This window comes from Lipophrys pholis (genome assembly GCF_963383615.2).
Source record: "Lipophrys pholis genome assembly, chromosome: 2".
Lineage (NCBI taxonomy): Eukaryota > Metazoa > Chordata > Actinopteri > Blenniiformes > Blenniidae > Lipophrys > Lipophrys pholis.
This window is the reverse complement of record NC_137636.1, coordinates 31,679,203-31,703,336: the sequence shown is the minus strand read 5'-3', so window position 1 is coordinate 31,703,336 and position 24,134 is coordinate 31,679,203. Positions and strand designations below refer to the sequence as shown.

Sequence of the window (24,134 nt, the reverse complement as noted above, 5' to 3'; positions counted from 1 at the left end):
ACCAGAGGAGCTGACAGGTATGTACATATTGGAATGTGCTTCTCAGCCACACCTGTGGCGAACACACCCACCGAGCCTGGTCGCTGTCGTCCCACTGGCTGATCTCCCCGCTGACTGACAGCTGGGAGAACTATTTGGCTCCATCGCCCAGGAGCCAGGGGGCAGGTATGGTGAGTTTAGAGTGTGAACCAATGGCAGCGCAGAAATACCCCCGAGCCAGGCGGGGCTGCGAGGAAATAAAACTCATCAATGGGGTGTGTCTCAAAGGTTTGCCAGCAGTCAAGCAGTGAAGGGCCACTGCTGCGGGAACCTACTAGTGACTGGGCGAAGCTGAGCGGGTCCGATGCTGCGTGAGGAACCAGAAGCCGGCTGGTAAAGAGTGACGGAGGAGGACCTTTCTTCTACTCCGGTCCAATGATGGAAGTGAAACAACGTCTTCTCCTCACCTAAGAAACCTGCTTCGGGGGTCAGGATTGTGAGGCGCTGGACGGCTGCTCTGTGAAACCCTTGGTTTAGGACTTAAAAACTTCTGCACAGACTTTTCAGTCTCAGGGGTCTTTTTATTTTTTGGGGGGGGGGTCCCTCATACTTCAGAGATCGAATAGATGCCTTTGTGGTACTGTGGTCGCTCACATCTCCTTATCACTTTTCCAGCCCAGCTATAGATTCTGTATCCGTTGGACGGAGAACTGATAAGGGCATGTGCATGACATTACCTGCAGATACCGGAAAGGCAGAGAGCCGGTGGGGTAATTCAATCCCCCATCACGGTTGGTGCGCACGCTGAAGGCTGTTATTTGTGCTTCTTTGAAGTTAAATGATTTTCAGTAAGATGATCTAAACTGTGTAATGCCTTTACTTTATGTTAAAGTTTGATCAGGTTGGCTGAAGATGAAGTGTGTGACTTTTCAACTGTATAACGACCCGCAGTGACACTGTGTTCTGACTGTAACTAATACATTTATTCATCCTTGGTGACTATCCTCTGAAATAATACTTTATATAATAATAATAATACTTTGTGGCTCAATGGAAGGGTTCATGCGGCACTGCTGGCAGAAAGGTTTTGTCATGATAAAGTTTGTGAGCCAACAGGAACCGAAGCGGATATGACACAGACGAACAAACTGCACAATGCGGTTGACATAACTGGTTTAGTGGAATATGAAAATCAGGTGAGTGATTGTGATGCATGACTAAAACGCTGACAATCTTCAAACCCACCGACATAAAAGCTTGGAAGACTTCAGTCACACGCTCAGCTGATGAATCTTAACAGGGTGATCATTAAGTCGCGTGCTTCCCATACTCTACCTGTGTGGTAATAGAGCGGATGACTTAAAGCTGTAGATGTGCAAATGTGTCCAATTTGGATGGAGTGGATCCATTTCTCTTTTAAAAAAAATAATAAATAAATAAATACTTCTTCTCTTGTTGTAAGTGCTCTCAGTTGATATATTAAAATATATGAACCACCTTCAACATAAGTTTGTCCTTTTCATCATCAAAACAGTGCTGTCATCCCGGAAGAAGCAGTATATACAGTATTGTGTATTTCTACTTATTTCTATTTGCTCACAGCCGTCAGTCTTCCATAATTAATAACTTCCACGAGAAACGTCACTTTTCATCTGTAATTTATTGTCAAAAATACGACCTTGTTGCTGGTTTTGTGTTGCACACTTTGTTCATACAGAGTACTTTTGGGTAAATAAAAAACAAACAAAAAACAAAACGTCAAGCGGGACAGCAAAGCAGTAGAATTACCCTGTCAGAACAGAACAAACAACATCCGTAATATAAAAAATACCACAGACACGCACAGACACACGAAAAGGCACCGAGTGAGTGGATGAGTCTGGTGGATACGCTGGGTGTATCCTAACTGCTCTCCGTGCCCGAGGCGTCCACTCCCTCTCTACACCCGCTGGAGGATCCACCGCTCACTAACCGCACCGCTAAAGGTCAAATCCTTTACGCAACATGTGGGACCCACATACTGCATTTTCAGCCTGCGGATGGTCATAAACCTTCTTTCACATGCTTCACTACATTCAGACCAATTTTGGTGATATATAATGGTTGTGCTCGCAACATAATTCCCTTCTTCTATATTTAAAATTGTGTGATTCCTTAAAAAAAATTAAGCAATCTTGCGGATTTAATGTCATGTAAAATGTAATTTTAAAACCATGAGGGTTTATTCCCCCAGAGCAGGGGTGCCCAAACTACGGCTCGCGGGCAAACTGCGGCCCGCCATTCATTTCTGATTGGCCCGTGGCAAACCCCAATAACATACTGGAATATGGCCCAAACATGAAACTTAGCGCCACTGTTTAAGGCAGCGAGCCGTCCAGTCGCCATTTACCCCGTGGCTCAAAACTGGCCGCAACAGGCTTCCTGCCCACAAACCACCAAGCAAGGTATATAGGATTTATAGGAGTTGTATTTTTTGGGGACATTTTACTGTATTTTGCACCAGAACGTTTCATTAAAATTGACTTTATGTTGAGATTGTAGTCATTTTCAGTACAAATCTTTTGGTCTTGCAAAATTATTGACAATTTCATCACGTACACTGTGACCACAACAAAGAAAAACATTCAAAGGTAAATTTTAAAATTATTATAGCAATATTTTACTGCTCCAGCCCACTGAAGATGAAACTGGACTGTATGTGGCCCCTGAAGTAAAATTTCATTTAGAATGTATTTTGTATACATCTTTGTATATATTATATACATGTGCATATATGTATATTTGTTGTTTACAACTGTATATTGGTTCAGTGTTTATGTGCTTTTAAATAAGTGTGTTTCTTCCATAACATATTTGGTTCGTTCAATATCAACTAGTCCTGCAATTTATCACATGTCACAATGCAGTATTTAGTAGTTTTTAAATATTTACTTAATTTTATTTTGATTGTATAGTAATAACAAAAAAATATATAATTGGGCACCGCGAAAATAAACCAGCAGAGGCAATAAATATACCTCACGTCAAGTGTGTGGCCCGGCTGTGTATTTTTCCATGTGTGGCCCTTGGTAAAAAAGGTTTGTACACTCCTGCCCCAGAGGCATGTTAGTATTGTAGATATTAAAAGATAATGGAAAATATTTCATTAATAAATCGTTGTGATACAGGTAGCAGCATTGCAGAGCTAACATTAAAAAAAGCAAATCTCAATAAATTGTGCACATTCTGAATAATAAATCATTTCCACTTGAGTAAATAGTGCAAACCTTTGTTCTGAAAATGTTCAAAGAAATAAAATCTCAATCAATGTCATTTCCTTTCATATATCAGTTAATAATAAAGATGGGGGTGTGCTTTGCCAACTCCCCAGACGGCCGGCAGCCATGTTTAAGCCAGACCAACCATGGAAGCACTGAGGTCCCACAGCTCCTTGGCTGCAGCATCGTCCCGGGCCTGCGGCGCCGCAGTCTTGGGGGCACAATCACTGTACAGAGGAATGAAAACAAAGAAGAAATTACTTAAAAAGTCTCCCAAAATCTTGATATAATCATGTCTGATGTGCTACACCCCAATTCTGTGATGAATAAATGAATGACCTGTCAAACAGGTGTGTGTGAAGTTTGCATGTTCTTCCTGTGCGTGCATGAGGGTAAACTGATTTCTTCACACAGGAGAGATTAACTGTTGTCTCTGAACTGCCCGTCGGTATTGTGAGTGTGTGAGCGGGTGGTTGTCTCTCCGTCTTTCCCCTCTGATGGACGAAACACGGCGGGTCTCCTGCTTTGGACCACAGCAGCTTGGATCCTCTCCAAACAACCAAGACCCTCAACTAGACGAGGCGTCACAGAAAACCATTAAATGGACAAATAAACTAGTAAAGTTTGCAATTATTACATTTGTATGTTATAATGTAAAAATATCTTACTGGCTCCATATTTCTTTATAATAATTTTATCATAATAATAATTCCAACCATATAGCAAATGCATGTAGGTAGTGTCATAACTCAATTTGAGCTCGCCTGAAGAAGTTTTTATTTTTTTATTTAGAAATGTCAGAACCGAATTTCCAGCAAAGATCCTTCAAAAACGGTCTTAAAGGAAAAACGGGTAGTCACACTAAACACGGATTCCTCCTCTTTTCATTGCCCTCGCCAACGTTAACGGTTAATCGTTTTTGAATAAATCCCCCAAAGCTGCAAAAGAAATTCAGATACAACGCCGATGAGAGAGGCACCTCATGGAGATCAGCGTCTGTTGCCATGGAGACGCTCCCTGCAGTGTTTCACACTGAGATGTTGCTACCTGACCTACCTAGCGAGCATTGATATGAGCTAACAGCTAACATGTTAGCAATGCTAACTTGGTTCCCCAAACAAATGTGTTGTTGGCGAAAGTTTGCGCTCTACCGAGTGTAGCTCTAGATATAGTAATAATTTAGACTTTTTGTAAATTGAGACGAAAATGACGCTCAATTAAATAAATTGCAAATACAGCAATTAAATAACAAAAAATAAATAATTCATAAACATTCATCTAAACCAGTGGTTCACAACTTTTTCTGCCTGGAGCCTCCCAGGTTGGTTCTAGAAGAAAAGCTGATCTTTGATTTGCCGAAACATTGACTAAAAATAAAATCACACAGAAATGCTAATATACATTAACATTGTTCTGCAAAGGTCTGCGCTCTACCAAGTGCCCGTTCTCGCTTTATATTTGTTCGTTCTAATGAACTATGTATTTTGATGTGTGATAGAAAATGAACTTCAACACCAGCAGTTTTGAAAGAATTTTGCCGCTCTGATGTACCTTTTGGCACAACATCATAGTTTAATACACTTTAACAAATCTGCCTGATGGAAAATGCTTGCATTAAAACTTGTTTTTACACCGCAGAGAGTAAATGGAATAAACCACCAGCCTCCCAAACTTGTTGCATGTGGAGGTTAAGACTATGTACTGTACATCTGCAGTCGGGTCGACTTGCCTGTAGTAGAGTCCACTGACATTCACCAGGCTCTCCTCCACCGCGCAGTAGATGGTGGTCTGGGCTCCTTCCCAGGGACTTTTAATCAGACACTTAAATATTCCGATGATCATCCTCTGCCAGAGAGCTAAGGTAGGCAACAAGTGGCGGGACAACTCTGTGCGGATGACCCCCGGGTGGAGGCTGTACACCGTCACTCCAGTGCCTGGAGAAGGTGGATCCATCCAGTCAAGTGTTAGTTCACTGTGCAACAAACTTCTTTTAAGATGTTGACACTCCAAGAAAGGACTGAGAATGAAGCATAGATACACAACAAAAGCTTCAGGGGAAAAAAGCAGTCTAAATAACGTATAGTGAACGTGTTTGTACGTCACCTTGCAGTCTTGCAGCCAGTTCTCTGCCGAAGAGGACATTGGCAAGCTTGCTCTGACAATAGCTTTTCTCACGATTGTAGTGTTTATCCAAGTTAATGTCGTCAAAGTGTATTTGACCTGCAAGACACAGTTTATATTTTAGGCAAAAATGACTCTGAAAATGCAGATCTTTCTGAATGGATATACACAGGAGGGAGTTTTTGAAGTGAGGAGTGGCGAGCGTGTGAAGCTTGAGCCACAAGTGTTGATTTTTAGTGGATTGCCAGACAGTTCACAGCTCTTAAGATCTATAGTCTTTATATATAGTCTGAAACTGTGTGCACGTATCACTTTTTATTCTTATTGTACAATTTAAATGTGTTTCCATGACCTTTACAACAAACTCAGGCATAAAATAATTATGGAGGGAAATAATCCTGCTGTAGAAAGAAATCTACCTGACCGCCAGTTACTGAGGCTCATGGGCGCCCCCCCAGGGGAAGCCAGATTCACACTTTAAAACCTAATGCATAGTGAAGAATCTGCAGCTGAGACTGAGCAGCAGAATACAAGAATACAATGGCAGCAATAAAAACAGGAGCAGAGTGCCAAGCTGGTACTAAATAAATAAAAATGGATTTTAATCTTAGTTTTAAACATGGACAGTCTGAAGTGCAGTGGCACTGAAGCTCCGCCCCCTCTGAACTTCCGTTTGGACCTCGGTACGTCCAGGAGCAGCTGACCCACTGACCCGAGGCACCCAGCAGGACCTTCGAGGTGAAGCAGCTCAGAGAGGCGAGACGATTCAAGTGATGTAAAAGCAGGAATCTTAAACTGAATTTTAAAATGTGCAGACATCCAGTGGAGGGAAGCCAGAAAAGGAGTTATGTGTTCCAGTGAGTAATCATGCTGCAGGGTTGTGAACCAACTGGAGACATGCGAGGGAAGATCAGTTGACAGATTTTACCTCTCTCGTGTGCCAGGCTCGAGACGATGACCACGCGACTGGGAGCCGACTTCTTCAGCAGGTCAAGGAGGTGGTTTGTTAGGAGAAAATGTCCCAGGTGGTTGACGCCAAACTGCATTTCAAACCCGTCCTCAGTTTGAAGCTTTGGACACATCATGATACCTAACCACAAGAAACAAACAAACAAACCAAAAAAAAAATAGTAGAGGAAAGATTAGTGCAGTGATGCAATCATAGAGTGACAAGACGGCAGTACCACTATAAAATACCCGCATTGTTAATGAGGACGTCCAGGCGTTCCTCGCTCTCCTCCACGTCTTTGGCCAGGTCTCTGACCGACTGCAGGGAGGCAAGATCCAACTTTTTCACCACTACGTTTCCGTTTCCGCTCTGCTGCCGGATGTCATCGGCTGCGATGCGAGCTCTGGTCATGTCCCTGCAGGCCAGGATCACTCTGGCTCCTTCACACAACACAAAACACTGGAAGTGCATATGGACAGAAGCACTTTTATACAAGTCAAGGTAAACAATGGCTGCCATGTTGGCCCTGGAACCATATTATTTCATTTACACAACATAGCTCAGGTATCACCAGACTTTTAACTGTTCAGTCTGGTTTTAGTGTTTCAATAATCCTTTCAAAGCAACCACCTCCACCTGCCATGCCTCACTCCTCCTCCTGCCATGCCTCACTCCCCACTCCTCTACCTGTCATGACTCACTCCTCCACCTGCCATGCCTCACTCCTTCACCTATCATGTCTCACTCCTCAACCTGTCATGTCTCACTCCTCCACCTGTCATGACTCACTACCCCACCTGCGATGCTTCTCTGCTCACCCTTCAACAATGCCTCTGTACCTGAGACTCTTGGTGTTTGTATCCCTTCAGACCCAAAGTGCAGGTGAGGTGAAAACTCAAGTGACAAAGAAAAAACACGATAAGAGAGTAAAAGACCTGTGAGTGAGAATTGGTGTGCAGGAGGAAGAATTGAAGAAAAAAAATATTTCAGTTCATGTGAAAAAATATACATGAACGCTTCACTCTTTGAATTTAACTTTGAGATGCAGATGTATGGGGGGGGGGGTGAAAGAACTGGAGAGAAGAGAGGGTCAGTATTACAGCTGGCTTCACAGAAAGGTGACCAGGGCAGGTGTGTGTCACTGGTCAGATGGAATTCAGGGAGTGGATCCTAGTAACATTAAAAAAAAAAAAAAAAAAGACTGAATCAATTTGTGAAAGTGCAAATCACCCTAGTTGTTGTGGTGTGTGTGTGTGTGTGTGTGTGTGTGTGTGTGTGTGTGTGTGTGTGTGTGTGTGTGTGTGTGTGTGTGTGTGTGTGTGTGTGTGTGTGTGTGTGTGTGCGTCAGCAGAAGCCTCCTCCCGTCCTCACCTCTCTGGGCCATATCCAAGGCCGTCTCCTTCCCAATGCCAGTGTTGGCTCCGGTGATCAGGACTGTTTTCCCATCCAGCCTGGCCTTGCTCCGACACACTCCCCCTGCCATCCATCTGCGCAGGGCCAGCACACCGAGCGCTGGGAGGACAATACTGTTAACTACACGACAACAACAAAGAGACCTTCTACTGTGTCTTTCATTTTTCGTTGTTTAAGTGCTGTTTTTTTTTTTTATTATTGATGTATGGTATTATGAATTTAAAGTGAGATATAACACACAAAGGAGGTGAGCTCTATAGATGAAAACTGGAGTGCTGAAATTCTCTGATACTCATAACTATGCTGCTAATCCTCGAGTGAGTATTCAACTGGTATTTCTAGAGTTTCACAACTAGGAGGAGTCTTGTGAAATACACTCCCCACTTGAACTGGCATTCTTTGGCTTGGATGATGGATGATATTAAAATGTAAAGAGACGAATAAACAAAGTTTCCCCTTTCCTAACTTAACAAAGTTTTCACATTAACAATGTGATTTTGTGTTTGAGGTAACAGCACCCCCCCCCCCCCCCCCCCACCCCTGTTTGATGAGTTATACCGTGCAAACTACTAACTGCACATGCTCAGTGTCAGTGACATTCGATCACCTTCACCCACAGAGAATGCTGTACAGTGTTCACTGTGTTTATAATGTTGTTGTTTACCTGCGACAGCTGCAACCGTGAGACCAGCCACATGTTCCTCTGCGAAGTCCTTGACGGCATCTGCGAAGCTCTGCATAGTTTTTAGACTAATTCACTAATCTAGTAGAGATATCAACGGTAACGGGGATGTTGTGTTAATCATTAGATAATAAAAGTCACCCTTTGTGAGTCTCTTCGGTTTTGTAGTGGCGGCTGTCAGGAAGAAAGTGGGGGTGTGGACTGCACCGTCTGGGACTTTCAGAATAAGACGAATATTTTTTTTTTTTTTTTTTTTTTAACGATTTCTCCATTTGCAAACAAAACAAAAGCCAAATACCTACTCAATGCTTTGTAATTGTGTGTTTTATAGCCTTTCTTTGACAACTCTTTCTTTTCGGTTGAACATTCTGACATTATATAGAACAAAAACGTCAAAACGCATCCATTATACAAGCCTACTTGTCTACCCCACTGACCCAAAACTGGTATCCAACTGTGGCCCTGAAGCCACAATAAAAGTTTTTTGTATGAATTTCCTGGACGCGTTGTCTGGAAGTCATATGAACGTCAATGAAAAAAATAAAAAGTGCGACTCCACCTGGAATCAAATCCACATTAACATGCACAAAATAACCTCTGAAATACGTTAACACGCATCAACAAACCAATAAGTGACACCGAACACGCTTGACCATCAGAATTAGAGAAAAAAAAAAGGTCCAGACTAAAAGACATCCAGTCCTCATCACCATCATATAAAACTCATTGCTGAATTATTATACAGTATATCGACATTACCTTCAGCTAGAAGCCTCCACAGACCCTGATCAGAGTCCCTCAACTTATTTTTATTAGGAAATCCGAAATTTACAAAGTTTCCGTGTTTGACATTGAGCGCCTGTCTGATTTAAAGTGACGTTTAAGACTAGCGCCCCCACACCCCAATGGTGAAGACAAGAACTGCATGCAGGCCGGCAACTTTATTAAAGTGCACAAATAAAAATAAAAAATCTCAGCGCAATTGATTTGCGCTCACTACAACTTCCATAGCAGGATTCAGGATTATGCTAATTGACATTATATTATTTTCAAGACCACAATAACCCTGACTTCCTTCGACATCTTCAGAGGAAACCAAGCCGTTGCCATAGAAGCGGAAGCGCGCATTGTGACGTCACACTCTGGACTGCCAGACACACCGTTTTACAGTTCGTGGTTCATTTCACGCACATTTTTATTAACGACCCAGGTTGTGAGGACTTTGCTTCGTCAACACAAACACGTTGTCCACTGTGCACAGGGCAAGCTCTTGAAATTAAAATCAGGGTTTGACCTGCAGAGTGAAGGAATATGGAGATGAATGATCCAGCAGGAGGAGACTGGCGTCCTGGACCTCACAGGGCTGCTCATCCGGACAATCAGACTGTATTTGATCAGATGGTCCAGCATATCACACAGCTCCAGCGGCACAGGGAACAGCTGTTTGACACGCTTCTCAATTGCGACCAGGAAATTCACGACCTCCGCTGTGCCTTTCGCAAAGTGGGGTGCCAGTTGTTAGACCAGCAGGCCAACAGCTATCTTTCTAATAATCTAATGGGGTTCATGGTCTCCAGACTGGAGACAGAGCTGCAGAGTGTGAAGGATGAGCATCGCTCTGAAGTGAACTCTCTGGAGGAGGAGCTGAGGAGGATGAGCAGACTGCTGGAGGAGGAGAGGAAGAAAAACACCACCGCCTCCTCGGGCAGCCAGACACAGCAGAACACCGTGGAGGACGTCCAGCTGAGGACGAATGGCACGGCCGTCTTTCAACTTGAGAACAAGGACTCTCTCTCAGAAGCTCTCCGCCTCACCACCCAAGTTGTGGCTGAGGAAACGGGCCCGGACCTGGAACCAGGAGAGGCCTGGAGGGGGAAGGCCGGAACTCTGGAGGAGAAGCTGACTGAGAAACGGCAGCTTCTGCAGCGAGGGTTGAACAAGAGGAGAGGAAGACGTCGGTGTGGCAGATATGGCAGAAGCCAACAGAGCAGGTCATCGACAACTGGAGATAAAAGACCAAGACGAAAATGAGGGAGAGTCGGAGCCCCGGGGTTGGTTTGCTGGACGATTCTGGAGCAGAAAGAAATGAGATGCTGCTGCCATGGAATCTTTCGTGGTCCAAAAACATCCAGTATGACCCAGACACTCAAGTCACACACCATTTCAGAGGCCTTACGTGAAGCGGATGTGGTGAGACTGGGCCCTGGCAAGTCAGGACGTCTTCCGCTATTTCAGCCTCAGCAGAGAACTTAATGAAGCGTCTGGAGGCGTTCAACACTCGGGCGTTGTTAAAGAATATTACAAGATCTTCTCATTGGATGTCTTCCACAAGCTCCTGGAGATAAACTCACATCTTTTACTGAACATTATCAATAAATAAATTAAATAAAAAAAAGATAAAGTGCTGTGTAATTATTGTGAACTTAGATCTTTAAAGTGAGTAAATTCAAACTGCTTTATATAATAAGGGGGAATTAACAACTATGATGCCCCACAAGGAGTTAATGACACATTATGGACAGGCATCATCTGCTAATGGAATCATGTGAGCTGCACACTTTACTCAAGTGAAGACAGATATGTTCTTTTGTTTTCCAGATAACGTTTATGCTTCTTTTTTTTTTTTAACTGTAAATACAGCTTATTGTTTGAGCCGTCAGCAGCTCCTGTATTGAACTGTTGTCTCAGTGCTCAGAGCAGGTGAGCGACTAAACCCAACTACTGGACGGAAAGAACCGGATTCCTAAACCGAAAAGGTGACTGCCTTCCAGTTTCTCTCTGTTTGTGCTCTGTTTTAGCTCCTATTAGCACCGGTCTCGTCATGGCTTCCCCCTCCTCCCCTACTATTTTTTCCTGCTCCAAATGTCAGATGTTTAGCTCCACCTCGACCTCAGTTACCGACACAGGGACCTGTGACCTGGAGCTTTATTGCAGCACTTGAGGCGAGGCTGAGTCAGCTTGAGGACCGTCTCTCTGTCGAGCTTAGGGCTAGCCCTGTAGCTAGTAGCCCCCCGCCAGGTTTAGCTGGAGCGGAGCGTTCTAGCTTAGCAGCGCAGGTAGCTGCTAACTTTAGCCCCCCCCCCCCCCCCTCAGTGGCCCCCGAGCAGCCGGGGGAACTGGGCGGTTGGGTGACTGCCAGGGTGTAAACGTAGCAGCAAGAAGTCTACCGGACACCCCCGCTACACCCCGCAGGCCTCCGTCAGTGTCTCCAATATGTTTGCCCCACTCAGCAGCACGCTGGTTGAGAAGGACACGCTGGTTATTGGCTCCTCTATAGTGAGACACGTTAACCTAGGACAACCAGCGGCCACAGTTAGCTGCCTTCCCGGGACCAGAGCAGGCGACATTGAGTCCCAGCTAAAGCTAATGACCAAGAGTAAACGCAGATTTAAACTGATTGTAATCCACCGCGGTGGAAACGACGTTCGCCTGAAGAAGTCTGAGGTCCTCAAAGCTAACGTAGAGTCAGTGTGCACATACGCGCGGACCATTTCAGACGAAGTAGTTTTCTCTGGCCCCCTCCCGAACCTCATCAGTGACCAGATGTTTAGCCGCACGTCATCTTTTAACCGCTGGCTGTCAGGGTGGTGTCCCAGTAACTCGGTAGGCTTCATTAATAATTGGAAGTCCTTCTGGGGCAAGCCTGGTCTCATCAGGAGGGACGGCATCCATCCCACGTTGGATGGAGCGTACCTCTTATCTAGAAACATAGTTAAAAGCTTAGCTCCTCCATCCTGACGCACCAGATTGGGGACTAGGCAACAGAGTCGCAGTCCTACACGCCTCTCTGAGTTTCCCTCTCGGCAGTCACCAACCTTAGCTAACTTAGTCAAACATCCCATAGAGACTGTGTCTATCCCTCGGATCACCACAAGTATAAAACTATCTAAACCTAGGAAAACAACTTCTAATGACTACAAAAACTGAATCCGTATCAAGTGTGAAACTAGACAACATCAAGACAAAAAAATTTAATGTGGTTTCCTAAACATTAGATCTTTATCATCCAAAGCTCTTCTAGTCAATGATCTGATAACCGAACACATTGATCTCTTTGGATGAACAGAAACCTGGCTACGTAAAGATGAGTATGTTAGTCTAAATGAAGCCTCCCCTCCAAGTCATACTAACACTCAAAAAGCTCGTGAAAGTTGTCGAGGAGGGGGCGTGGCAGCCATCTAGAACTCTCAGTTACTAATAAATATTAACCCAAAATCCAACTTTAGTTCTTTTGAGAGTCTGAGCATGACCATGCGACACCCGTCAAATAAAATATGAAATTCTGTAGCATTTGTAATCATTTATAGTCCTCCTGGACCTTATTCAACTTTTTTAACTGAATTCTCTGAATTGTTGTCAGATGTAGCCCTGACTAAAGATAAGGTTATCATGGTAGGAGACTTCAATGTTCATGTTGACGTAGAAAATGATAGTTTCAGTGCCAGCTTTAGATCTACACTTGACTCTCTAGGTTTCTCTCAGGTAGTAGACGGGCCTACCCATAAACATCTACACACCCTAGACCTTATTCTAACTTATGGTTTGAGTATAGAGCATCTGACCATCTCTCCTCACAATGATTTCCTGTCAGATCACTTCTTAATAACCTTTGACTTTGTTCTAAATAGTTATAACCCTCCGGCTAAAGCCGTGTTAACCAGGTCTCTCTCTGATAACATAGTAACTAAATTCAAGGAAAGAATTCCCTCTGCTATAGAATCAGTAGTGAATCTTCCTGACCCGTATACTGTTGCTAGCTCAGATATTGAATACCTAACAAACAGTCTGACAGATATGCTAAAAACAACGCTAGACGACATAGCTCCTCAAAAAATGAAAATTAAAAAACAGGAAAAGTCATCCCCATGGTTTAACTCATCAACCCGCAAGCTTAAACAACGCTCCCGTAGATTAGAAAGAACTTGGCGTTCAACAAAAACAGACCTAGATTATATAGCCTGGAAGGATAGCTTCAAAACTTATAAGAAAGCTCTGAGTAGAAGTAGAACTAATTACTACTCATCCTTAATAGAGGACAACCCCGGTTTCTTTTCAGTACGGTAGCCAAACTGACCAAGAACCAAAATAGCTTCGAGCCCACCATTCCTATCAATATATGTAGTGAGGACTTCATGAAATTCTTTCAAAATAAAATTACAACGCTTAGGGATAACATCCATCAAACCCTACCGTCCGTTAGCCCCATAACAGAAGAACTGGTTAAACCTAACAGTCATCTGGAATGCTTTCAGCAAATACAACTAGTCCAACTAAATTCCCTTATTTCTTCTGCCAAACCAACTACTAGCCTGTTGGACCCAATTCCTACTAGAATTCTGAAAGAGGCACTGCCACTAATCAATAATTCTATACTCGCAATTATTAACCAGTCTCTAACAATAGGCTATGTGCCACAATCCTTTAAACTAGCAGTTAATAAACCTCTCATTAAGAAGCCAAACTTAGACACAAGCCTTCTCTCAAACTACAGGCCCATCTCCAACCTTCCTTTCCTGTTAAAGGTTCTGGAGAAAGTAGTCGCTAAACAACTCCAGGATTACCTGCACGAGAATAATCTGTTAGAGGACTTTCAGTCCGGCTTCAGAATGAACCACAGTACAGAGACTGCACTGCTAAAAGTTACTAATGACCTTCTAACGGCCTCAGATAGAGCTCTTCTATCTATTTTAGTTCTTCTGGACCTTAGTGCCGCATTTGATACTGTCCATCATCATATACTCTTAAGGAGATTAGAAGATGCCGTCGGCATTAAAAACTCAGCCTTAAACTGGTTTAAATCATATTTTTCTGACCGGTTTCAATTTGTTCATGTAAATAACAAATCTTCAATGCATGAACGGGTCCTGTGTGGAGTACCACAAGGCTCCGTCCTCGGACCCATATTGTTTAATCTCTATATGTTACCACTCGGAAATATTATTAGGAAACACAACATTAACTTTTTCATTGTTATGCAGATGATACTCAGCTATATTTATCAGTTAAAGCCAATCAGGCCGACCAACTTGTTAAACTAGAGTCCTGCCTCAGGGACGTTAAGTTCTGGATGTCTTTCAACTTCTTAATGCTCAACACATCCAAGACTGAGGTTATAATCCTAGGTCCTAAAAAGCTCAGGGATAACTTTTCAGATAGTCTGATTAGGTTAGATAATAGTACCTTAACCTCTAACAGTGATATTAGGAACCTGGGTGTTATTTTTGATCAGGATCTGTCCTTTATTTCCCATGTTAAACATGTCTCCAGGACAGCCTTCTTCCATCTAAGGAATATTGCAAAAATTAGAAACTTCTTGTCCTTCAAAGATGCAGAAAAAAATATTCATGCCTTTGTGACTTCAAGATTAGATGATTGTAACTCCCTAATGTCAGGATGTCCAAACTCCTGTTAGGATCTTCCAGCTAGTGCAGAACGCTGCTGCAGGTTTACTAACCAGAACTGGAAGAAGAGAGCACATCTCCCCGGTCTTAGCATCCTTACACTGGCTTCCAATTAAATCTAGAATAGAATTCAAGATCCTTCTGATCACATATAAAACTCTTCATCACCAGGCTCCGTCCTATATGGAGAAACTTCTAGAAGTGTATCACCCTCCACGAGCCCTTGGCTCTGAGGATGCAGGACTGTTGGTAATCCCTAAAGTCCATCAAAGTAAAACAGGAGGCAGGAGTTTCAGCCATATGGCTCCTTTACTCTGGAATCAACGACCAGCCTCGGTCCGAAGGGCCGACACCATTAGTTTATTTAAGAGTAAACTAAAAACCTTCCTCTTTGATAAAGCTTCTCATTAGGAATAAACTAGGAGCACTAAGTTGAGCTGCTCTAGGCCTAGACTGCTGAGGGGATTTCCTCTCTCCCGTTAAAGGGAGGAACTCTACATTTGGAGGTTCTGTTTCTTGTCTTTCTTTCTTTCTCTCTGTGTAACAACATTACTGGAGCCACCAGATACTGCCGCCGTCTGTTTTTCTCCCTGACAGGAGGGGAGCAGGATCCAGGGGATCAGACCCAAGACTCCCAGAGTGGAGTTACGACGGTCCTACTACCCGACCCCACCACAGCACCGGGACCCCACCGCAACGGCACGGCCCTTAAACTCCAGACTGAGATTGGTTCATCATCAGACCAACGCTCATCATAGACTTTTCTTAGTATTTGTATTTATCTCGCCTGTCTGCCACTCTCTCTCTCCCTCTTCTTTTCCTCTCTCCCTGTCCTATCCCATGTACTTCTCCCCCCAACCGGTCAAGGCGGATGGCCGCCCTTCCAGAGTCTAGGGTCCGCCCCACGCTTTCTTCCTGAAGAGGGAGTTCTTATGAACTTCTCTCCATGCGAGGGAGTTTTTCCTGGCCACTGTTGCTTGTTACATCTGCTGCTTTGGAAAGGTTTAGTTGGGTTCTGTTGTTCTCTATCATTGTAAGAGCGCTTTGAGATATTTGTTGATGTGATTTAGCGCTTTACAAATAAAATTGAATTGAACTGAATTCAATTGTCAGCAAAAAATGACTTGTAACCAACAGATGTGAGCAGCGTGAAGCGTTTCCACGAGCTGAAGTGAGTCCAGAAGATAGAAATATCCTGTCATGTCATACAGTCTTAGATCGTCGACCTTTAACGTCTCCAGTTTGTGGTGTGACCTCGCCTGGTAAATACAAGCGCCTGATCACCACTAAAACTTAATTGATTCTTCCTTTGAGCAAAATGCACCTGTGGACCAGTTTTTATGAAGATTTGCTCATTAGTTTTTGAGATATCTTGTTAACAGACATACAGACAAATACATGCAGATGTTTTTTTTTTTTAAATATACTTATGTTCAGAGCATTGGATGCATTCATGTCATTGTCAGTATTCGTCTCATAGGAATGACAGTGGAACAGATGTTAAAACGCTGCATTAAAACCAACATAACATCAATACTCCTCTTTTTTTTAACATTAAAACGGGGATACATGAATACAGAGAAGAAGAAGGGACATTCTTTTAAATAAAATTAATAAAATAACGTAAAAATAAAACTCGAGCACCTTTGTGGGGAAATTATCTCGCAAACGTGGACGGTTTTATATTGTCCTTGGTGGAGGTAAAAATGAAATGTTTACCATCCTAAAATGTAATAGAAACTTCATAAATGCAACATGAGAGACAGTTTGTTTCAAAATGACTAACTATATATATATATATATATATAAATCAGACGAATATTCTTGAGTTTCACCCCTTTACTTTCATGAAACTTTACTTTAAATACGGAAAATCTTCAATACTATTATAAAAAAACTTGATTGTACGCACCAACAGAAATGTATGCGCTGTAACGGGGTTCTGAGGTTTCACCGGTGAAGCAACCTGTTTGTGGCTGTTATCGTCGTGGTTGACGCGAGGCCTCATCGACGCGAGGCCTCATCGACGCGAGGCCTCGTCGACGCGAGGCCTCGTCTGCGTTCGCCGTGTCCTGGTCTGAGGGAAATCTGCTATTGAGGAGCAGACAGTTCTCTAAATGGAATAAAATCTCCCTCTGTAACTTTCAAACAGAGTTGAACAGCCTTCAGATGACTGGTTGCCCTTGACTCAGGATTGGAGACAAACTGCAACTGTTTGTTTTTTTTATCCTTTTTATTTTTACTTTTTATTTTTACTGAATCTAGTTTTATTAATGTTATGATAGAATTCATAGGAGGGTTTGTTTTTACATTTCACTCTATTTCGCACCAGAATGTTTCATTAAATTGACTTTATGTTGAGATTGTAGTAATTTTTAGTACAAATTGTTTGATACAGCAAAAATATAGTCAATTTCATCATGTACACTTTTCGCCACAACAAAGAAAAACTTTGAAGTGTAAACTTAAAGGTCATTATGGCACAATTTTAGTGGTACGGCTCACTCGGTACGGCGTTTCTTCTATAACATATTTGATGTTTGGTTCGTTCGTTAACAACAGGTCCTACAATTTGTCCTTGTGTCCCTTCGAAGAGAGGACACCTGTCTTTAGAGGACACTTGTCCTTGGTTTTCAGGGCGTCCCTACATCAGAGGTTTTACAGGCCCTCACTGCAATATAAGTTGAGGGAATTCATTTGGGGCCACAAGTCAAATTATCTTGTTCCTTCGCATTATCAACTGGAGGGAACGACATTTCTCTGTGGCTCCAAACAAACCAGTGTTTTTCAACCTTTTTTGATCCTGGGCACTTTTCTTACATTCAAACTATCCCGCGGCACACTGCCAAGAAAAACAACTTCCAAATAGATAGAGGGAACAGAACAAACAAAATGACACACTGTAGATTTATACAGCACATTCAATGACATTGATTTTTTTTACAGGTTTTGTTCTGAAGAAAATATTAAAGTATTTTAACTCATTTTATTGACTTAAATCTACAGGGTCAGTATTAATGTGCTTCCTACTGCCACCTGCTGGTAAGGAAAGGCGTTTACAGTTTTTGATCAGCCAGCACAAAATATCAACTCATTGCCGGTGACAATTTTCTTTAGACAATTAATTGAAATTGGACAGTTTTCCACGGCACACTGGTTGAAAATCACTGACTTCAACTGCTATCCTGTCTTTTTGCATCATTTAGCAATTCTCAAGCACCCTTGAAGGAAAGCCTCGAATGAAAATACAAGAACTTGAGCTTCTCTTTCAGGTAAGTTTAGAAGTGTTTATCTAACAGAGCTCTTTGTTTCACTTGTTTTCTTTGGTCGTGACAAAGATTGATGAGATAATTTATTGACTTCAGGTCATTTAATATTGTGGTTACCTTGAAACCAATGACAGTCATTTAATCATCTTTTTTTTTGACATGTGATATTTACTGCCAGTGGTGTTATTTTAGACTGATTTATAGAACCGCCCGTCCAGTTATGTTTGGTTGAATCAAGCTAAGAAAACATTTTCAGATACAGTTAAATGTCACAATAAATCTTGGGACACAGTGCACAACTAATCTAACCACAAACATTCTTAACTTTTCTGAAACAATTATATTTGCAGCTTCACAAAGACCAAAGAAAAGTAAATAAGACATTTTTTTTATTGAACGGTCGTCGGTAACGCAAAGCAGAATAAAGAAAACATTTAAAAATGAAATTCCAAAATCCAATCAATTAAAAAATAAAAACAGAGAGTTGAGTCACACGATAATAACAGGACTTGTATGTATTTAATTTCCTCAACCGAAGGGAATATTCTGATAAGGCACTTAGTGTTTGACCACCAGCTCCTGATGGAGGCCGAGCTCAAGGTCATATGACATAAATTAAGTTCAACAGAAGAAAACAATAACATTCAGAAACTTACTTTTTTGGTCTTTAAACAGATTCTATTGTAATTATCTTGTTTGTTGTACTTTAATAAACTACCAAGATAAAAGAAAAAAAAAAAAAAAGATTTTTCAGTAACGTTTCCCAAAAGCCAAATAACATGAATGTAAAAAAAGGAAAACTCTTTAAGCTGTGAATGTAATTTAACCCTGATAGAAAACGAGGTTGCTGTTGAGGAGTCAGCTCTTCACTGCTCCCGTCTGGAGGCAGAGGGTCTGCGTTCTAGGTGGAGGCCGCCAAAGAGCTTTTCTTATCCACGAAGAAGCTCTTCAGCAGCATGACTTGACCGACGCCGATGACAAACAGCAGGACGGTTTCTCCGACGGACCAGAAGGTCACCCGCTCCAGAAGGTACTCTGCTTTTGTGCGATCGTGCGCCTCCCTCAGCCGGTACCACGTCTGCGACTCCACCACCACCTTCAACACCTCGTGGATGGCGACACAAGACGACTCCAGCTGGAAGCACAAATATGGACACGAGTCGACTCGGAATCGATTATTTTAAATTTGGAAGCTTTTGTACTCGTCGAACTACTGTACTCATAAAACAGCAGACAAAATATATAGAAGAGGAGAGACTTTTCCACCGTGAGAAAATGTTCAGCAGCTGCAGCAACACGGACTTAAACAGAGAGAAAAATATGTAGGGAATAAATGGTGCAAAAGAGATTTGAGGGCTTGGAGGTTTATTGCACATGAATGTTGTGTGGGTGTGAGTGGGCGGGTGCGGGGGGGGGGGGGGGGGGGGCTGTTTGTTGAGGTTTTAAAGAGTCTCTGTGTCCAGAGGGCAGGCGCTGGTCTGGTTCTGTAGTGGATCAGAGGGAACGTCTCTGGGGGGTGTTGGGTCTGTTCACGGTGGGCTCGGCCACCCTCACCACCCACTGCAGGTCCTTCCCATCCTCTGCTCTACACGGCTGGAGCAGAGGCCTCGACACAGGGGCATTGACACATGAGTCATTTTGTAAATGCAGCAAAGCAGAAACATGATTGCTAAGAACGCTGACCAACGAATCCTTTTTGTGTTTGTAAGTTGAATGTTTTTCCTTTTGACTGTGTGATTTTTTCTATCTGCTTCCTTCCTCTCAAACTCCAAAGACATGCGAGTGAAGGCCGCCGATTCATCCTCCATGAGAAGAAGAAGGTTCGGCACTCCGGGGTCCTGCCGAACATAATAACGTCATTTTCTTCCTCCAGCTCCCTCTGGCCGTAGAAATATGGTTCAGCTGTGCCAACCCTCTGGGCCAAAGTATGTCGGTGCCGCGCTGCCAAAACTTCAGCAGTGCCATGTGCTGACCATGCACATTCCAGCTCGCTAGTGACCATCAGTCATATTTTAATCATGTTTAGCATGTAACGTGCTACTGTATGAGCCCTGCAGCTCGTTAACATGTCGGAGGGTGGATTTACGTGATGCCCCTGAACGCCTCACTCAGAACCGTCAGCTGCAGCAGTTACAACCAGACCAACATGGCGGCTCAGACAAAACCTCTTATTACTGAAACTGTTCAGAGAAATGCACTTCTGACAACATCTGAAGTGAGAAATAAGCTGCGCAGCTGAAAAGTTAAAATGCTGCTCTACAGATGTATGGCTGCTGTGAGGGGGCGTGGCCTTCGAGTTCAACAGCTTCTTCTCAAATTATGAACTCTCCTGCCAAACAAGCAGCTGGCCGACGTCACAGCCCGACTTTCCTTCTTGTTCTTACGGCTTCTTATGGGGGTCTGCAGGGGCCTTTAGGGTACGTGGCTCTAAACTGGCTGTAGGTGCAAAGACGTGTGGTTAAATGCGTGTTTTCTTTTTTTTAGGGTCACTGGAAAGCTTAGAACACAGATAAGTGGAATGTCTATTAAAGGTTTAAATAAAACACACACTGTGAAATAAGGATTTACTGTATGTGTAAATTAAAATATTGAAATGAGCGAAAGATGAGGACGGTTCCAACTCTGGCTCTACCTAGTGGACTTCAAAATCCCGTCACAGGAGTTCCATAATACAGAATCAACTGTTTTGTCAGCCCATTAGCTAATGATGCAGACTTAAAAACAGATGTTTCATAGTTAATATGTGAACATTTGTGTCTTTGCCACTTCTTTAATTGTTTTCGATTGGTTCCGTCTCCGCTGACTCTGAACACCCACCTGTGTCAGCGCTGTAGTTTTGCTGATTTCCCCCAGCAGAGGCTTCTCTTCGCCGTAGCGGAAGTCCAGGTACACTACTTTGTTGGTGAAGGTGGAGAAGTCGTTGCCGAAGCAGACCTTGTAGACGCCGTCCAACGTGGTGGTATGAGAGAAGCTGTCGTACTGCTTTTTCTTCTCGTTGTACAACACGTTGTCCTGGGGATCCGTGACGAAACAGTCCACATCATAGTTGCCTCCTGCAATCACCTGCAAGAACATGAAACGCAAAAAAAACCACACAGATTGTCACAGGATATGTCAGTGTTATGAACGTGACGGTGAAACATGAGGTGCAACTTGATGGAGGAGAGTACTGAAAGTATGCACTCAAGTACAGCTAAAGTTGTAACTGGATGCCATTTAAATGCATCGCTAATGACATGTCACATTCAATAGGCTTGAACTAAATATTGACACTAAAAGCACATTTCTCACACAAACAATAATATATGTATATGACATTCTCTGTTTAACAAGCATGCAGAATAAATTGTTTTAATATCAGTTACATTTTGTTGGCATACTCAAAAGGAACCGGTAACATTTGGAAAGTTACTTAAACTTCCTTCAGCAAGAATAACTTCAAATTCTACTAAATTACAATGTGAGTTTTTATAATTCACTATTAATCTTTTACAGACTGCAGAGCTTGACGACTTAAGAGGATAACGTCGTTTGAACTCAGCAGAAGTTTAATCCTCTGGGCAGGTGAAGAAGCCTGAAGCTCACCTGGAAGTCGATGTCAAACTTCACGTCCTTCTGCAGCTCCTCGTAGTAACACTGCTTCCCATTGTGGGGCAGCTCGAACGTCAGCTCGGTCCCCAGCAGCCCGGAGAGGTGCAGCAGCACCGTGAGCAGTCCCAGGTGGAGCATGGTGGAGTAGGAAGGAGGAAGAGGAGGAGGAAGGTGAGCACCGACCCGCTCACCCTGCCGCTCTCGTGCGCTCGGAGGAAAACAAATGGAGCTCTGACGTGGCGCGACCACAAACAACTTCCGGGTCCACGTTTTCTGGATTAAATTTTTTTACAAAGTTGTTTAAATGTTGTCAAACGGCAGCACCGTTCCGTGAAAGCCAATGTGACCATCTAACACGAAACAAATCAAGAAAAAAATAAAATTAAATCAGTAAAAGTGGAGAAAGCAGAAGAAGTGCCGGTCACTCTGAGCCAATCAGAGCCTTACAGCAGGAAACTTCCGGGCTTCAATGTAAAAGCACACTGGTCAGTGAGGCCGGAACCGTGTTGGGAAAAGGGGAAAAGGGACACAAAAAGCTCAATAACAAAGAAAACTAAAGAAAGTGAAATAGCACATCTAAGTATCAGTCCAACAGTGCTACTGCCAATTATACCACCTTCGATACTGCTAAGTGTCACAGTCAACCTCACACTGTTGGCTAAAAAGAGTAAGGATAAAGAATTTGTCAATAATCCTGAGAGAGTACAATCATACGTCGATGAATACAACAGTTACATCCAGATATATACAGACGCATCAAAGAACTCAGCCAAGTCAGGGGTAGTTTTATTGTACTGTGTATACTGGGGAAATGGTGGCAGTTTTATTGGCAGCACAGTGGGTGGAAGAGACAAGACCATTAAGAGCAGTGATTTGTTCCGATTCAAGTACATCACTAAAAAGTCTACAGTACAGTCACTCAAGCAGCAGACCAGACATTTTGATAGAGGTGCAACAAACATACAGAATTCAAATGATGGGAATCACAGTAGTGTTTGTATGGGCACACATTGGGGTGAAAGGGAATGAGGCAGCAGATAAGGCAGCGAAGGAGGCAGCAGACAACAAGGCAATTGATTTGGAAGTCGACATTAGTAAATCGGAAATCAAGATCATAATCATGCAAATATTGGGAGGAGTAAGTGGCAAAAAGCAATGGGAGGAAGAGAAGTCAGGATGGTGGTACTACACAATACAAAGGAAAGTAGGTGAAATGCAAAGCACTGAACAAAACAGAAGAAAAGAAACAATAATATCTAGACTCAGGTTTGGACGCTGCACTGAACTATACACCAGCCAGAATAGGGAAACATAATATAGGGGAATACGGGAAGTGTGGGCAACCGGAAACAGTGGAAGAAGTCATAAATAAATAAATCAGGAGTTCACAACTCACCTTCTGCTGCAGCTGCATTAAAAAATGGCTGCTATTCTGGGAGGAGGGTGACAAACGTCAGCTTTTCGCAGTGTTGAAAATAATATAACGGTGGAATATTTGACAGTGAACTAGTCCGAGACAGTAATTCCAATTTCTCCGGAAATTGGTGTGGCGATTGAAAAGGGATATACGAGTGAATGAATTACTATCTCATGGCCACGAGTTACTATCTCGTGGCTGGCCTCGGAATGTATTATCTCGTTCCCTCGCATTATTAACTTGAGGGAACGACTTATTATCTCGTTCCCACACGATATATTTATTTTCTCTACGGCCATTCTGATGCTCTGTAAATATCTAATGTGGTCCACATTATTTGATCTCAAAGCGTCCATAACAGCAAATAAGACACAGATGGTGGCGACGTTGGTGGGAAAAGTATAATGCGGGGGACAAGATAAGTCATTGAATTACCAGTGATGGCCAAATGAAGCTTCATGAAGCTTCATTTGGCCATCACTCCCAATCTCTACATGGCCAAGGATTAAATCATCTAGTTCTCTCGCATTATTACCTTGGGGGAACAACTTATTATCTCGCTACCCCGTGTTATTATAATTTTTTTCTCTATGGCCACTCCGGGGCTCTGTTGAGTGAACAGTTGTCCAAATAAAACGGTTATAGGTATATTATATGAGTTAAAACATTTCCACATGTTCCAGTGTTGAACTCTGTCATAAGCGGAGTGCAGGGTGAGAGAGAAGGATGCTGATGTATATTTCTTCCCCAAAAAACTTTATTGCAAAGAGGGAACATGGAAACAGAGCAATCAAACATCAAACACAACAAAACAACTCGAGCAGACAGTGCTCGCAAATAATACATTCATATAATCTTAAGCTCGAAGACAGGGAATTATAAAGTTTTTAACTATGAAAAATACAAATGAGAATGAGAAATATTTTTAATGAGAAAAGTATAATAAAAAATACAAATAGGGCATCAAAGGTTCTTTAACTATCTCGGCGGCTTTACTACGTTTTTGTGTGTTTATTTTACTTAGTGTTTCAATCTAATCTGTTTTTTGAATTCAA

General features: G+C 42.7%; 2 protein-coding genes across 2 annotated transcripts; both read right to left on the bottom strand.

Moving 5' to 3' along the window:
- Positions 1-1,620: 1,620 nt before the first annotated feature.
- LOC308106796 (retinol dehydrogenase 13-like) lies at positions 1,621-8,570 on the bottom strand. Its single transcript, XM_080458754.1, has 7 exons — positions 8,384-8,570; positions 7,678-7,818; positions 6,555-6,746; positions 6,286-6,447; positions 5,340-5,456; positions 4,966-5,170; positions 1,621-3,463 (listed from the first exon to the last, which is right to left on the bottom strand). Exons 1-7 carry the CDS (start codon positions 8,457-8,459, stop codon positions 3,367-3,369), a joined length of 990 nt encoding a protein of 329 aa, XP_080314880.1. The 5' UTR covers positions 8,460-8,570; the 3' UTR covers positions 1,621-3,366.
- Positions 8,571-18,443: 9,873 nt separating this feature from the next.
- On the bottom strand, positions 18,444-22,130 carry tmed3 (transmembrane p24 trafficking protein 3). Its single transcript, XM_080493461.1, has 3 exons — positions 21,657-22,130; positions 20,889-21,134; positions 18,444-19,206 (listed from the first exon to the last, which is right to left on the bottom strand). Exons 1-3 carry the CDS (start codon positions 21,798-21,800, stop codon positions 18,973-18,975), a joined length of 624 nt encoding a protein of 207 aa, XP_080349587.1. The 5' UTR covers positions 21,801-22,130; the 3' UTR covers positions 18,444-18,972.
- Between the last annotated feature and the right edge of the window lie 2,004 nt (positions 22,131-24,134).